Raw genomic sequence first — 15602 nt, 5'->3', positions numbered from 1 at the left:
GGTAGTTATCTTGTATTTAAAGTGTGAAAATTGCCAAAAAAAAAAGGAAGGGGTGCACTACCCAATCACAGGTTTTCAGCACCATGAAATCACCTAGCATAAGGATCTCTTTCGTGGGTTTTGTTTGGCTTCTTCTGGTTATGATGGATGTATGAGTGTGAACTTCAACAATGTTACTGATATATTTTTATGTTGATACAGGAAATAATCAAAAGATTGAAAAGAGATCTCAGTCGTTAAAATATTTAAAACCTGGTGTTTTAATGCAATATTTCCACATACTCAATGAAGCAGAAGGAAAAAGATCTTAGCCCTTCAAAAATTTTAAGTCACATATTTAATGGACATTGAATGAAATGTAGATGTCTATTTTCTTGAGAAATGGAGACGAGCCCGACTCGCAAATAGTAAGGATTATTGCCATGTCTATTCCGCCTTGTTGAAATCCCGTAGTGCCATCCTATTTTCACCCTTTTCGGTTTTAAACAATTTCATTTTAAAAGAAAATACTATAAACAATTATTTTTCACATATTCCTTCTATCTCTCTAATGATAAAATCCTTTTAAAAAATTGTTTCACTTTTTTATAAGATTTTTTAAAATTAATTTTTAGATACATTAATTATTTTTTTCTTATATATTTTTATTTAATTATTTTCTCTCTAAATATTAATGAAAAATAAATAAATAAATAGATAGAGAAGAAAGAGTTAATTTTGAAATTATAATATAAATAATTAATAAATTTAATGTGATAATTAATTTTCTTAAAAAAATATGAATTAGTTGAAAGGATGTTATAGTTAGAAACGAAAGAAATTTTTATTATTATATTTTTTATTTTTTTTTATAAAATTAGTGAGATTTCCAATGCACAGGACCATCCCAGTTCCTTTTTAAATAACAATTTATAGTTATAGTTATATTATAAGTTATTTCTTATAATAAGGAACATAAGTGATATCATATTTCACACAATAATTTAATTTATTAAAATATAATTTATAAAAATAAATAATTATATGTAAAATTATTTACTCCGTGCATTTTATATAAATTAAAATGGTAATTGAAATTCATTTTAAGTAGAGAAAAGGAATCCAAGAAAGGGGCCCCCAAACCATGAAAATTGAAAATCATCGAACTAGATTTGGGCAGCCACCTCGCAACAAATAAACTTTCCGTATCCGTGACGAACGCGCGTATATATATATAATGTCAAACTTAGCAATCTTTTAGCCATATCTAATGGGTGTAATTTAACCCATTCATTTTTATTTTTTTTTATCTTATCTTAATTGATTCTTACAATATCATACATTATAATCAAACAACTCATGTATATTTAATTCAAATGGTATAATTTTAAACAATTTTAAATTATTTTCTTAAAATAATTCTTAAATAGCAATATTTTTATTTACTTTTAAACAATAATTGTTTACATAAATAATTATTAGGGGTATTTGGGATTTGATGGTTTGATTCGATTTTTCATCGAAAAGTTATGTTAATCAAACTTAAAAAAATATATGTGATTTAATTTTCATTTAAAATAAAATTTAAATTAATTCAAATCAATGTTTTATGGTTGATTTGGTTCGATTTTTAAAAAAATTTCTGAAATTTTATTTTTAAATTTATATATTTTTTTTCATATTTTAAATAAAATTATATTTAAATTTTTATAATAATAATGTGAAACTTATTAATATATTAAACCTTTTATGATAAAAATATGTAAAATTTCATCTATTTAAAATAAAATATATCTTTAAAAAGTTATTTGAAAAAAATATATATTATATAAATTTCATATACATAATATCATAAAAATATTATAAAAATTAAATAATACACACATAAAATTAAAATAATAAATATTAATATAAGTGTTACGATTTGGTTTGATTTTAAAAATAAAAAAGAAATAATTTATTTTAAATTTTAGTTTTTTGAGTAATTTTTTATTTTTATTTTGAATGGATTTAAATTTAAAAATTTGTAATGATAATTTTTTATATAAACAATCAAAATTTAATTTTAAACAATTCAATTAGCATACGCTGTTATTATAGGGTACAATATTTTCATAATAAATTTCAAGTTTCAACATTCCACGTGGCAATGCGGCAGTGCATGCCAACCATGACGTGGGCAAATCTACCAAGTCAATTGTTAAATCATTGAAGCTTCTGGAACGAGTTAATGCCGACTCAAAGTTTATTCAATTTCATGATAATAATAAAAATGATCCATAAATGACCATTAATGAGAAGTTAATTGAGACTCCTCTTTGTTTTACAATCTTAAAACAAAAATTAAGGAAAAATATTGCTACTCCAAATTGAAAGAATAGATAATTAGATATTACAACAATGTCAAATTTTATTAAAAAAACAAGTCAACGATCAACAATATTGTATTAAAAAAAATTTAATGTTCATATATTATCATCCTATCATAACAAATTTATTATAAATTACATAATAAATTGTTATTAAATAAATATGTAAAAAATTTTACATCATCACTTTATACCTTTTTCTTAATTTTTTTTATCAAAATAACAATCCACACATTAATTGGATAAAGCCACTTCCCATTATCAAAAAATATAACCCTTTCTATTTAATTTATTTCTCAAAATAGAAACGTTCCTTCACCAACAAAAAAAGTAGCCCAAAACCGCAACTCACCGCTTCGCACGTTTCTTCGATCATTATCCACATTCCTCTTCTCCTCATAGGTTTCTAATCTTTAATTCTCCTTTCCCTTTCTTTTTGTTCCCTTGGCCCTTTAGTTATTATTGTCTGCAATGCATGCCTATGATTTTATTTTTTTTTTCTTCAGAAAATTGTTACATTTTAACGTCCATACATTCAAATTTCTATTATTTTTATTTTTATGTCTTTTTTCTACGTGCTTCAATCTGTCGTTTTTTTATTTTGTTTTTCCAGTTTATTGTTAATGGAAATATGCGTTATTGCTCTATTACGGAAAATTAATTAGCTTCAAACTTAGGAAATAGTTGCATTTCTATTTCACTCAGCGATATTGTAGCATTGCTGGGTACACACATGAATTTGCAAAAAGAACTGTTGGGTTCAAATTTAACTAGCTTTACACTGTGGTGTTGTGTATATTGGGGTCACATAATCTTGGACCAGTTATGGAAATTAATTTGTGGAGTATAGTTAACTAATTGCTAGTTTACATTTTGATCTGCACTGCCATATATGATGAGTTTATGTTAGTAGACTAGTTCATCAAGAAGTGATTCTTGATCAAGGAATTATATTCTTGGATTTTTTTTTTAACACCAAATTGTAATCATTTTATAGTATTCCTTCACTGGAAGCATGATAATCCCAGGAATTTCTTGATGCAGCAGAATGTGGGATCTATATACTGACAACTGTCAATCAATGTTTTATACTTGTGGTTGTATTGTAAGAACAGTAGTGGCAGGTAATTGAATCAATATGTGGTTTCATTTGCAACCATAGAGACCTCAAAAATCACAATATTGTGGCTGCAGTTGTTCTGGAGCACAATTTAAAACCCTGCAAGTATCAGCCATACTTGCTCAAACTTGTCATGTTTTGGTTGACATTGCTAGTGATTTATCAATAGATTGTACTTTTGGCTGTAAAACACTTACCTAGTGGCTACTTTCTCAGTTGTAGTAAAAGGAATATTTTGGAAACAAAAGTGTGTAACTTTAATATTAGCATCATTGTTTATCTATCAGGATGGAACAGCAGGATATGGCTGATACAACCACCCTTAGTTATTGGTTAAATTGGAGGTTCTATCTGTGTGCAGTTTGTGTTTTGCTGTCTATTGTCCTTTCATTTCTTGTAATATGGAAGGATAAGGGTTCAAGGAAATTCAGATCTGGAAAAGGAGAAAATCAGGAAGATGGGACTTTGTCTGGTGATGAAGCATGGAAACCATTCCTTAAAGAAATTCACCCAGTTTGTTTGCTAGCTTTTCGTGTTATTGCATTCTCTTCCCTGTTGGCATCTCTAGTTGCCAAAATTCATATTAATGGCAGAGCCATATTTTTTTATTACACTCAGTAAGTATTCCCTTTCTCTCGATGTTTCTCTATATTTACATATGAGTCTTGTCACACACTTATAGTGGTGCCATACTGCCATGAAATTGGTAGCTACTACCTTATTTTCTTAGTTGGTGACTTAAAGCTATACTAGAAAACAAATTCTGCATTAAGCTTTATAAATTGATTTCAAGTCATGTATGGTTGTTTAGCTTAGTTTTTTTTTTTTCCAATTTCATTTCAGTGTTGTTCATTTCTTTACCATTTGCTTCGAACCCTTCTGATGATGACTATTTTGGATTTCTTGCAGGTGGACCTTCACTCTGGTTACAATTTATTTTGGGGTATGGCTTGTAATTTTTCTTGGAGGCCTTTAATGGAATCATTCCTGTTCATATATCTCATTGTACCTCTTTATGATGCTTTTATAGAAAGTGTAATCTCTGAAGTTGAAGCATATTTGGATCTCACAAGCTGAAATTTCTTTGTGTAGTTTGCATCTACGCTATCAGCGTATGGGTGTTATCGGCATAACAAATCAAGCACCATCAATAATGTTAATGTTGCTAGAATAGATGTAGAGCAAGGGCCATACATGCCTTTCTTACACCAAGATACATCCAACCTGTCTAGAATGGAACACCTTGCTGATCCCCTTGCCGAAATACAGAAGAATCAAGTTGCACCCATCTGGAGTTATATTCTTCAAATTTTATTCCAGGTATCAACAAGAAATCAACAACTTTAGGTTTATAGAGAAACATATACACATGTTTGTTGTCAAATGAAAATCAAACTCAATTGTCACTTCTTTTCTTTTTTCCTTTATTTGTTTTTGTTTAGTTCATATGTTTGTGTGCACTCTTTACCATTTTGATGTCTTTCAAGTGTGACATCTTTTTTTTCTTCTTCTCTTTCTTTTTGTTTTGCACTTTGGTATTTTGTTCTCTCCTTCAAATGCATGATTTCACTAAAGATTCTTTGCATAATTTACTAATTTGTTAGGTTGGCAATGTATGCAGAGTAAATCTGGCACTTTTGGACATCATTGCATGAAAAGTGGATCACTTTTGCATCATGTTGTTAATGATGTTCAACTGCATACTATAAACCTGAACATATACATCTTTTTTCAACGATGTCGATAATTTAACTTCTATCCATGTTCACTACAACGTTGCATTAGTTTCTCCTAATTTTAACGTGTTTGGTAATGTCTTTAAACAGATGAATGCAGGGGCAGTGATGCTTACAGATTGCATTTATTGGCTCATTATATTTCCATTTCTTACTCTGAGGGATTATGATTTTAACTTTGTGAGTAGAAACCTTCTGAAGATTGTTATACTTCATGCTTTCTTCTTTCTTTCTTTATGCTAAAATTTATTGTTTCTTAACTTACTTTACTTTTTGCTTACATAATGTGACATTGACCTGTTAATAGGTTTGAACTTGGGGCTCATGGTGAGCCAGTTGATATGATATTTTGTGAACAAAATGAGGTCAAGCATTTACTAGATTTTAAAGGAGTTTCTCATAATTCATTTTATATTGGGATTTGGGATTTAGTAAGATTTTGGGTACATATGATTGCTAGAATCCTAGAGTTCACCTTCAATGGGCACTTCAAAGTGATGATTCCTGAGGCCATGTATGTTTTTTATCAAAACATTTTTGTTTGTGATATGCTTGTTATCTTGCACATTTGATATTTGGTGAATCTAAAATCAATATATTATGTTTTGATAGGAGACATCAAAATAAGTTCTGTGGTCAATATAATGGTCAGATTTACATAGAAATTGGAATCTTATTTCACTCAAAAAATACATTGAAGATGTCAATAATTTGAAACAATAGAAGTTCGTAATTCCTAACCCTTTCATCAGATTTTTATAGCCTGGTGTATATGCTACACTATCAATATTGAATGCCTAAACTGCAACCATGGTTATATTCTTTGCAGGGATATGCAATGTGTTCCTCGACTTGACCCTCCATCTGAGGATTCTTAATTACAGAAATAAATACTAACCACATGTTTAGTAGATTTTCATAGAATTAATAAAGCTAGATAATATGGTCTTGATATCATTGTTTTTGAACTAGTGCTATTGTTTTCTTTTTTCTCTCATTGTCTCCTAATGATTTAATCTGATCAGTTCTCCATCCTGTGTAGATGACAGTGAACATGCATACTCTAAATGTTGTTTTCCTCCTTGGAGATGCAGCTCTAAATTGTCTGGTGAATATTTTCAGAATTTTTTACGATCCTTATTTGGGATTATTGCATGAGATATTTTAAATTAGTTTAACCTACGTTTCAGAAAATACACTGGTTTGGAATGTCTTTCTTTGTGTTATGGACAAGTTTATATGTCATTTTTCAGTGGACTATTCATGCTTTCATCTGGATTTGGTAAGCTATGCAATACTTTTGCATGTCAAATTTTGCACAGACAGTGGTTTTTACAAACAATGGTGACAATTATCATTTCTACAGGTGGCCATACCCATTCCTTGATGTGTCATTGCCCTCCTCTCCATTATGGTATGCCATTTTTCTCTGTAGTACACATTGGGATATTTTCAAATTAAATGAAATGGTGGAAAACGTTATTGAATTTACGATTTTACATCCAGGGATTTTCATAATGTTGTATGTTTTCATTTTTCAAGCAAAACTTGTGGATTTGTGGAAAAAGGGTGTTTCCTTTTTTATTTAATGTTTTATTATGGAGTTTTTAAGTAAAATGCACTTAGGAATCGCAAAAGAAAGTGACAAGTTTCACTAGAATGAAATTTGAGGCCTTTGCATATAACACATAGCATTTGTACTTGTAGCATGATATCCTAGATTGTTTCCAGGGTCCTTCTTTTTCCCCTTCTCCCCATGAATGCCTAATCCAATATGTTTTCTATGACCTGTAGGTACTTGTTGGTTGCATTGTTACATATTCCATGTTATGGCCTGTTTAAACTGATTGTGGATGTGAAATATTATTTCTTGTCGAAATGGTTCCCTTCCTCTTGTCAGTCCTAAAGATTGAGTGGTATCAGAGTTGGACCGCATAAGAGCCAGAAACAGTTTAGCCACCAGCGGCGAAACTGCATCTAGCGCTCCCAGCAGCTGCATAGTGAATGGTTATGGCTCTTTCACATGCTCTTGGCTCAAACAAATTACTTGTATTAAGCCAATATGGTAATTAAGCCATATTTCTAAAAAAAAAAAAACTAGTTTTGCTACCATTCCACTGCTTCCCAGAGTAAAGGGGAAGCAGGATTGTAGGATCAAATGGAGGAAGGAGCTCTTTATTTTATGGTACTATTGTTCTATTCCTCAATAGTTGGAACTTGGAATCATGTTTGCTGTGTGATTATCAGAATACCTTTCAACCTATGGAGTCGCAGGTGTAGATTTGTAACGATACATTCCCATAAATACTGCAGAACTTTGTAACATCTTTGTATTGTGTATTTCACATTTGGGAAAGTTGATATAGCTGAACTGAAAAAGTGTTTACGATTCTGTTTTAAAACTGCCCATCAGCAGCACTAACATAATAAGGTCACTTGTCCTGTTCACGTTTCACTTGCATGCATGTGGCCATTATACTAAGCTAGATAGGTGCAAGTTTTTACCCGTTGTTTCTTGCTGCCCAAAATCATAGGGAAAATGATAATACAAACGGATTTTGTTTTTTTTTTTTTCATCAGTGCTATAAAGAGTGTTAACTCAAACATCACAAATATGATACCTAAATTTTGAAGTATTGATTATACTATTGCCATGGTGATCTTCAGTTGTCCAAATATTTATAAGAGATCATGAAATTATGAGTAAGATTTATCATTTCATGAGTCATAATATTAAATAAAAAAATAAAGTAATAATAAAGATAGTATTAAAAAGAGTGAATTAAAGAATATGATACTAGTATGACTGATAGTCAGTTGGTATGACTGATAATCAGTTGGTTGGGCAGGTGTCAACAAAAAAAAAATAGTAAGAGGACATTTGTTTTACGGATAATTTATTTAGTTCCAATATTATTATTCATAGGAATAAAGCTTGCAAATATTATTCTGAGTATATTATAAAAAATGTGTTTGGTTAATTACTAAAAATGATTGGAAATGTTTTTTATATTCTCAACAACAACTAAAATCATGTGTTTGTTTAACATTTCCCCCCCTAGAAATATATATAATAATTATTGAAACATTCTTATAGTTAAAGTTAGTTAAAAAAAAATACATGTGTTCAAAATAGGTACAAATGTAACAACTCAATGAAAAATCCAAAAAATGATGTCAAAAAAGTATTGTGAATAAAAGAGCAGTTTCCGTTGAGAGATTCTTGTTGAGATAAGAGCAATAATTGTCTATTTAAAAAAGAACATTAGAGAAAAAGTAAAAAATCATTGTAAATAACATACATGAAATTGGCGGTAAATGAAATTATTGGAAGAACAAAATGTGTGGGAATCAAAAGAATTACAACATATACATGAGGGAGCATTAAGAAAGTAGTGGAAAAACGAATAGTAAGAAGGATATATGTATATTTTTATTCACCAAGAAAATTCGCAGGATTAATAATTTTATTATTTTGTAACAAACCCGGATAAATTATTTCCCTTTTATGTTTCCGGGACTAAAAAGTTTGTCTCTGAAGCAAACATCTCCTAGTATTACTTTTTTAAATAATGGATTAAGCAAATAATTTGGGTTACGGTGAAAAAATTAATGTTTAATTGTTATGCATATAAGTGTAATAATGTCAATAGTTAAATTTATGCGTAGGGTAGATTCAATAGTGTGTGTTTGGATGGAGTTTTGTAAGAGAAATTATAGCGGATTTAAAATATCATAAATCAAAATTATCTATTTTGGATATAAATTCAAAGAGTTTTAAAAATGATAGAGATTTTATAGGGATTTTTTAAAGTAAAATGAAGAAATTTGAGATAACTAAAATGTAAGACTCCTCTAAAAAAATGCCAAGACTTTGAAATTATTCTCTTTTTTACAATTTCATCATCAATTCTCTCACCAAACCGTCTATTGGAAGAGCATAAACACAAAAAACACACATTTGGTAATACTGGTTAAAAATTTTGTGCAGTAAGAGTGGTGGAGGTGAGTCTCCCGTGCAACAGAGATGAGCTTCTGGCATGGTGGCACGACTCTCGCTCAGGTGATGCTGAGTGAGGGGGTGGAGAAGGGGAGGAGAGAGAGAAGAAAGAGAATGAGAGTCTCTGCACTAGTAGGATCCATTATGATTTCAGATTGTGTCTAAAAGTTGTCTCTTTCCCTTGGTGGAGGGGTTTTTATAGGAACATTCTGGCAAGAATGGTGGTTAGGAGGCACATGGCCTCGTGAGGCAAGGATCTCGGACGCTTGTGTCGTCCGAGATACCCCCATAACAGTAGTCCCCCCAGACTGGTATTGTTCATAAGAGCAATGCCAGTTTGGTTATCCGAGATGGTGACTCGGTAACTGGTATTGTTCATAAGAGCGATGCCGGTCTGGTTTTCCGAGATGATTATCATTCGAGATACCCTCCCGTAACAAAACTCAACCTGATTGCAAGCTTCAGATTTACAACTGACACTTGACTCTTAACGATAAACAGTTCCATTACAATACTAAAATCTCATTAACAGATCCGTCATATTTGGTATATCCAAATACAAAGATCGAGTAAAAATTTTAACCAGAACTAATCATCGGCACACTTTTGACTTGTATGAAAAAGAAAGCAGAGTCTGGGAAAAAAAGGTTATGTGACTGTATGAAAACATCAGTTGTAAACAAAAATAACTTCATTCAGCAATAGACTTGTTTGACAGAGTTGTAGTTTAAAGAGAATCACACAGGAATACACACATTAGTTTCTGGGACCTGAATTATATAACCGACCCAACTACTTGGGTTTTTATTTTTATTTAACTGCATAACCTAGAAATGGGAGATCCTTTAAGCAGTTGATTTGGCAACAGCTCCAGCAGATATCAGCAGAGGAACCAGCTTCCCCTGAGTGTGCAGGGCAGTTGTTGCTGCATAGAAACACAAGCAATTTAACACTTTATGAGATGAAACCTAATGATTAGAATCTTGCAGAGATCTATAAAAAATCTAAATCTTACAGTCACAGCCACCAATGTGGTTTCCACCAATAAACACATTAGGCACGGTTCGCTGGTCCGTCCACTCAACTAATGCTGCTTGGAGCTCTTTTCCATCGGCTGCACAATGTTCAACCACTTGGATTATAACACAAAATCGCAGACCCAAATCCTCTCTGCTCACTGCACTGTGCAGCAAGGAAAGAAAAAAAGATGCCGGATTCACATAGAACCCATTTGTCGGTGGGTTCTACTTGAAACCCGAGTCTTCCTCTCCTTGCTATAGGCACAGCAGTTGGAGAGACAGGACAAAATCACCCAGAAGGAAAACCAAATACTGAATTCCATTATTTCCATATATTCTATCAAAAACTATTATGGCTTCTCCAGCACGAGTGAATTGAAGCAACATGCAATTTGATTATTAGGAAAATAACTGGGAACTGTAGTTTCTTGTGACAAATCAATCCCTGATCAGCTATATTTTTCATACCAACTTTAGCAAAAACTATTCCAGCATCATTCATATGTACTCTATAAGAACCAATACCTCTCTAACCTTCTAAATTACCTTAATACAGAGTCTATACTAAAAACACACACCAAAACCTAGAGAGAGGACCAAACAATGCCAAAATTCACCCTTAGCAATAACAAAGCACCGACCAAAACCATATAATGTTATTATTATTCATTTCAAATAGTGACAGCGTAAAAGCACTGTTTCACCCCCCAAACCATTAACAGCCAGGGAGTGGCACAAGTATAACTCTGGACAAGAGAAATGTCAGTATCACTTTCTCTAGCACACTCTTTTGAATATACAGTATATTTAACCAATAAATGTGCTCAGCTACTTAATATGATTCAAACATACTGTTGCTACGTATGATATTTATTCTTGGAGGCATGTTTTTAGGGAAGCCAACCAAGTGGCCGATGTCTTTGTGAAGCATGGACTTGGTTTGGCTGGAGTTTCAGTTTTTTTGATTTGGTTACTTCCTTTGCATCTTTTCAGGTGCTTGCGGATATATCTTCTGTTTGTTTCCCTGGTGGATTCTAATCTAGTTTTTTGTTTAGGGGCGTTAGCCCCTTTCTCCCACCAAAACAAAATATTTCAACCAATAATATTTAGCCCTCATGGACAAGAGAATATGAAAAATCTTGTGAACTAAACAAAATGCAAAAACATCAATCTATAGTTATAAGAGGAATTGACCGATTTCAAATGATTGGATTCCAGGGAGAGAACTCCCGTGAACTCCTTTTATTTCAAAAAATATTATTTTTTAATGTCTCAAAAAAAAAAAATTTGTTGTTGTTTTTTCTTCTGCAAGTAAAATCCAAGAATCCAAATTGGATTCTACCACTAGAGCAAAACATGACAGAAGTCCTGCATCTTATGTGGCATAATGGAACTCACAAAAAGTGATCCAAGAACCCAAAATGGATTCTTTTGGGTTCTTTCACTAAAGATGTTTTAACAAAAAACTAACAACATTTTTCAATAATAATAATAAAAAAAAGCATGCCGCGAAACGATTCGAAAACAGGCTGACTCACATGTCTTATCAGACAACAATTCGGTGGCGAACAGCTTCACGATTTTTTTAAATAAAAGGGTTTAGCGAAAGAAAAAGAGAAAAGAATTGAAAAGGGACGCACATTCAGTGTCGAGTTCGATGGCCTTGTAATTGGCACCGAGGTCACCGAAGAGCTTCTTCACATCGACGCAGAAAGGGCAATAGGTTTTGCTGCAAACGCAACCATAAAAAAAATTGATCGAGTCAGCATCACTTGAATTCACATAACAGAAATCAAAGAGAGAATCAGAGAGACCTGAAAACGACGACGGAATTGGACGACACGATCTCCTTAGCTTTGGGCAGAGCCATCTTCGATATCTCTTGTTTTCGTAGTGATTAGTTTTTACGATCTAAAACCTTTTTTCAGTCACAAAATGCTTCTTCTTATTTTTCACGCATTTATGTGGTGTGTGTATATATAGAGAAAAAAAAAAGGGAAGGCTTAATTCCACGTTTTATCCTCAATTTTCTAATTGGTGTATTTTATTCTTAATTTTTTTAAAAAAATTGAATTTTACTCTTATTATTTATTTATTTATTTATAAATAAAAAAATTGGAGTAAAATTAAAAAAAATAAAAAATTGGGGATAAAATTGGTAAAAAATTAATAAATTTAGAATAAAAAAATATAATTATTTTAATAATAAAATTATGTGGAGTAAAATTTACGATATTCTTAAAAGTTTGAAGAAAAATATATCAAATTAAAAAATTAATATGAAATTCGTATAAAAATTAAAAAGTTAGAAGTAAAAAGTAAAAAAAAAAAAAAATGTCATCGAGTACATACCTATCCCACTAGGAATGGAAATAGGTCAGGCGAGGTCTAGCCTACTTTGAGGAGGCATGAGCTTGACCTATAGCTTATCAAAGACTTTTATTTTAATTCGACTTGACCTTTTTAAAAGCCTAGCCTAGCCGGTAACCTATTTAAAAGTCTTCTTCACATTAATCTTTAATATTCCTAGTTGTTTTTACCACAAAAAAAAATAACACACCTTCTATAATAGGTTAAACAAGGCCTTAATATATAATTTGTCTTAATTTTTAATCTTACACTAATTTAATTGGTAATCCTAAAAATATATTAATAATATAAAAGCTTGAAGTGAAAAAGATATGATTTTTGTATAGGAATGTAGGATATGATATGATTTTTGTATAGGAACATAATAGGATATGATTTTTGCATTGGAACGTAATAAAGGAAACCTAATAGGAATAGGAATAAAAAAAGGAACGGTAAGAAAACTAATAAAAATAATGAGAAATATAAAGGAACACATGACTCACACCTTGTAATTAAAATTTTACTTAATTATAAGAATAAAATCTGCTAGTTTTTTTTTAAAAAAATATTAATTGTACCCAAAAAATAATATATATATATATATATATATATATATGTCGGCCTATCAGACTTATAAGAATTTTTAATAAGTCTAAGCCTAACCTATTTAATAGACTTTTAAAAAAATTTGAGTCTAGCCTTTTAATTAAATAAGTCAGGCCAAACCAGGCTTTATGTAGGCCAGATCGTAGGCCGGCCTAACTTATTCTCACCCCTACTATCCACTACTCAGTAGATTCAAACCCACGACTTCATCTAACTGGACTTTTTATATATTTTTATTTTTATACAGAAGCTTGATTTTTTTATTTATTTTTATTTTCATACAGAAGCTTGATTTATTTAATTTTCCACTTGCTTGATTTTAAATTATTTTCCAAAATTTATCTTTCTTAACCATCAAGCAACGGTTATGATGAAAAAATAATAAGAAAAAATAGGAAATAATAAATAAGTTATTCAGATTAACAAAATAAGAAAATTAAAGTTCAACTTTCTGTTACTTTATCTGATAAAATAAAAATTATAATTTAAATTTTATATACTCTCATTATAAAGCTTGTTACACTATTGTCTAATCAAATATTATAATAAGTATGAATTTTAAGCTAATTATTATAAAATTAATAAATTTATTATATAATAATAATTTTATAATTAGATAATCATATAAAAGTTTTTTACAATTTTCATGTAAGTTTATAATAAGTGCATTATAATTGTTTCAAATGATAACTTTTGATTGATTGATAGTTAAAAAAATAATTATATTCACAACGCATCATAATTAATTAAAATCATATTTTAACATTAAAATAATTTAATTATATATATATATATAACATAAATAAATAAATTTAAAATTTATTATTCAATATTATTAATATTGAAATTATGAAATATTTTTATATTAAATTAATAATATATAATTCACATTATCACTTACTAGATAAACACTAACAAAATCAAACATAAAAATATTACTAGTATCAAAAACAAAAAAAACAAAAATAGTTTGGGTAGAAATCTATAAATAGGTATTTTATAGGTATGAAAAACCAGTTATATATACCTTGTTGCACTTATCTTTACCGAATTTATTGCCTTTATCGCCTTTTCAGTTTAATGTTTTGTCGTTTTAGCAATCTTTTCTCTTCACCTACACCAAACGCTTTCTTTAGTAGTTTCGAAATCCATTATTGAGAAGAATATTTCCCTTCTTAATATCAATTAGTTGACTTTATTTTGGAATTGTGTTGGAGCATTAGGTAATTTAATCGGTTCTTTTCATTCATGCAGTTGGCTAACCAGGGAATGAAAGACTTAAGTAAGCTTGTTGGCCTTGCTTTCAGCCATCCTCAAGAATAGCTCTTGTTCTTTCTTTCATTCCATTGCGTTCATGATGCGAGTAACCAAGCATGAAGTAGACTTAATGATCTCATTTCTTTGCACTGTCTCATATGAGAGCTACTTCTTTTGCTCCAGCTAGTTTTTCATGCAACAACAAAATTAGCACGCCCGATGGGACCAAAGTAGGTGAATAAAGTTTGAAGTTCAAATCAGGGGTTGTCATCATTTGTGCTATGCATTTGTGTGATCTAGTAAAAATATAGGAGATATGGAACCAACTCAGAAAAAGATGTGCAAATCGGAAGGCATATGCCTGCATCTATAATGCCTGCGGAGCCTTCAACGCCAGTACAAAGCATGGCTACTGCTACTATTTCTACTACTAATGCCACAATGGTGAGCATGGTAATGCCTACTATAATGACAATGTCATTTATTAGGCAACAAATTGATATAGGCATACATGGTATTATGTATCAAGTGTCCCAACAACTTGCTGATATTGTGAAACCAATAATGCACTAAAAGAGTTTCATCATGCAAAAGAACTTGATACTAAACAAACCCAATCAACAAATTATTTGTCAGCCTCAACAGTGTAAGGACCAAACATGCAGTCGAATCAATTAGCCTCAAAGGTCTTATTAACATTGAAATGATAGTTGAAACAATGAAAAAGTATTTTTGGTATATAGCTTAAACCATTGGAAGGGCCTGCATACCGAAAACCTTACCATGAGTGAATAGACAAGATGATCATATTGTCGAAGGGTACAAAATCCTAGACTTCACTACCTTTTCAAGAGAAGATGGCAAATATGCCTTGGAACATATAGGTAGATTTACGACCCAGTATGGTGAAGCTAGTCACAACAAATACCACAAACTACAATCATTCCTTTTGTCACTTATAAGGACGACATTTATGTTAGATCAAAGCTTGAAGCCATTAGTTTTTAGATTTGGTTTGATAATTTTGTAACGCCTAACATGTTTAATAGATGAGGCATTTGTATTGAATGTTTTTAGACTAGACATGTGTGTGATATAGTCTTAGTTTTTTTCTCATGCTTAGTGATTGATCAAACATGAAGTGGATAAAATATTCTTATTTTC

At 30.7% G+C, this 15602-nt stretch overlaps 2 protein-coding genes across 3 annotated transcripts; one reads left to right on the top strand and one right to left on the bottom strand.

Moving 5' to 3' along the window:
• The first annotated feature begins 2633 nt into the window (after positions 1 to 2633).
• LOC114389387 lies at positions 2634 to 7590 on the top strand. Of its 2 annotated transcripts, XM_028350048.1 has the most exons (9): positions 2634 to 2750; positions 3756 to 4085; positions 4378 to 4411; positions 4561 to 4788; positions 5295 to 5384; positions 6247 to 6312; positions 6395 to 6486; positions 6571 to 6618; positions 6999 to 7590. In XM_028350048.1, exons 2-9 carry the CDS (start codon positions 3757 to 3759, stop codon positions 7108 to 7110), a joined length of 999 nt encoding a protein of 332 aa, XP_028205849.1. In that variant the 5' UTR covers positions 2634 to 2750; position 3756; the 3' UTR covers positions 7111 to 7590. The 2 variants fall into 2 exon arrangements, with proteins under 2 accessions (XP_028205849.1, XP_028205850.1); XM_028350049.1 differs by lacking the exon at positions 2634 to 2750 and having other exon boundaries at positions 2764 to 4085.
• Positions 7591 to 9726: 2136 nt separating this feature from the next.
• LOC114389150 (glutaredoxin) lies at positions 9727 to 12193 on the bottom strand. Its single transcript, XM_028349768.1, has 4 exons — positions 12038 to 12193; positions 11864 to 11952; positions 10220 to 10318; positions 9727 to 10129 (listed from the first exon to the last, which is right to left on the bottom strand). Exons 1-4 carry the CDS (start codon positions 12091 to 12093, stop codon positions 10050 to 10052), a joined length of 324 nt encoding a protein of 107 aa, XP_028205569.1. The 5' UTR covers positions 12094 to 12193; the 3' UTR covers positions 9727 to 10049.
• Positions 12194 to 15602: the final 3409 nt, after the last annotated feature.

The sequence above is a fragment of the Glycine soja genome, chromosome 16 (assembly GCF_004193775.1).
Source record: "Glycine soja cultivar W05 chromosome 16, ASM419377v2, whole genome shotgun sequence".
Taxonomy (NCBI): Eukaryota; Viridiplantae; Streptophyta; class Magnoliopsida; order Fabales; family Fabaceae; genus Glycine; species Glycine soja.
Note: the sequence above shows the minus strand (reverse complement) of the source record. Positions and strands in the feature narration are given on the sequence as shown.

What these genes read in the sequence shown, in the direction of transcription:
- LOC114389387 (XM_028350048.1), top strand. Translation starts at nt 3,757, where the DNA reads ATGGAACAGCAGGATATGGCTGATACAACCACCCTTAGTTATTGGTTA. An exon ending in ATGCAGCTCTAAATTGTCTG is followed by an intron (nt 6,313 to 6,394) that starts GTGAATATTTTC and finishes CCTACGTTTCAG; the next exon opens with AAAATACACTGGTTTGGAAT. An exon ending in CATGCTTTCATCTGGATTTG is followed by an intron (nt 6,487 to 6,570) that starts GTAAGCTATGCA and finishes TCATTTCTACAG; the next exon opens with GTGGCCATACCCATTCCTTG.
- LOC114389150 (XM_028349768.1), bottom strand. Translation starts at nt 12,093, where the DNA reads ATGGCTCTGCCCAAAGCTAAGGAGATCGTGTCGTCCAATTCCGTCGTC. An exon ending in CATCGAACTCGACACTGAAT is followed by an intron (nt 10,319 to 11,863) that starts GTGCGTCCCTTT and finishes AACATTGTGCAG; the next exon opens with CCGATGGAAAAGAGCTCCAA. An exon ending in CCACATTGGTGGCTGTGACT is followed by an intron (nt 10,130 to 10,219) that starts GTAAGATTTAGA and finishes GTTTCTATGCAG; the next exon opens with CAACAACTGCCCTGCACACT.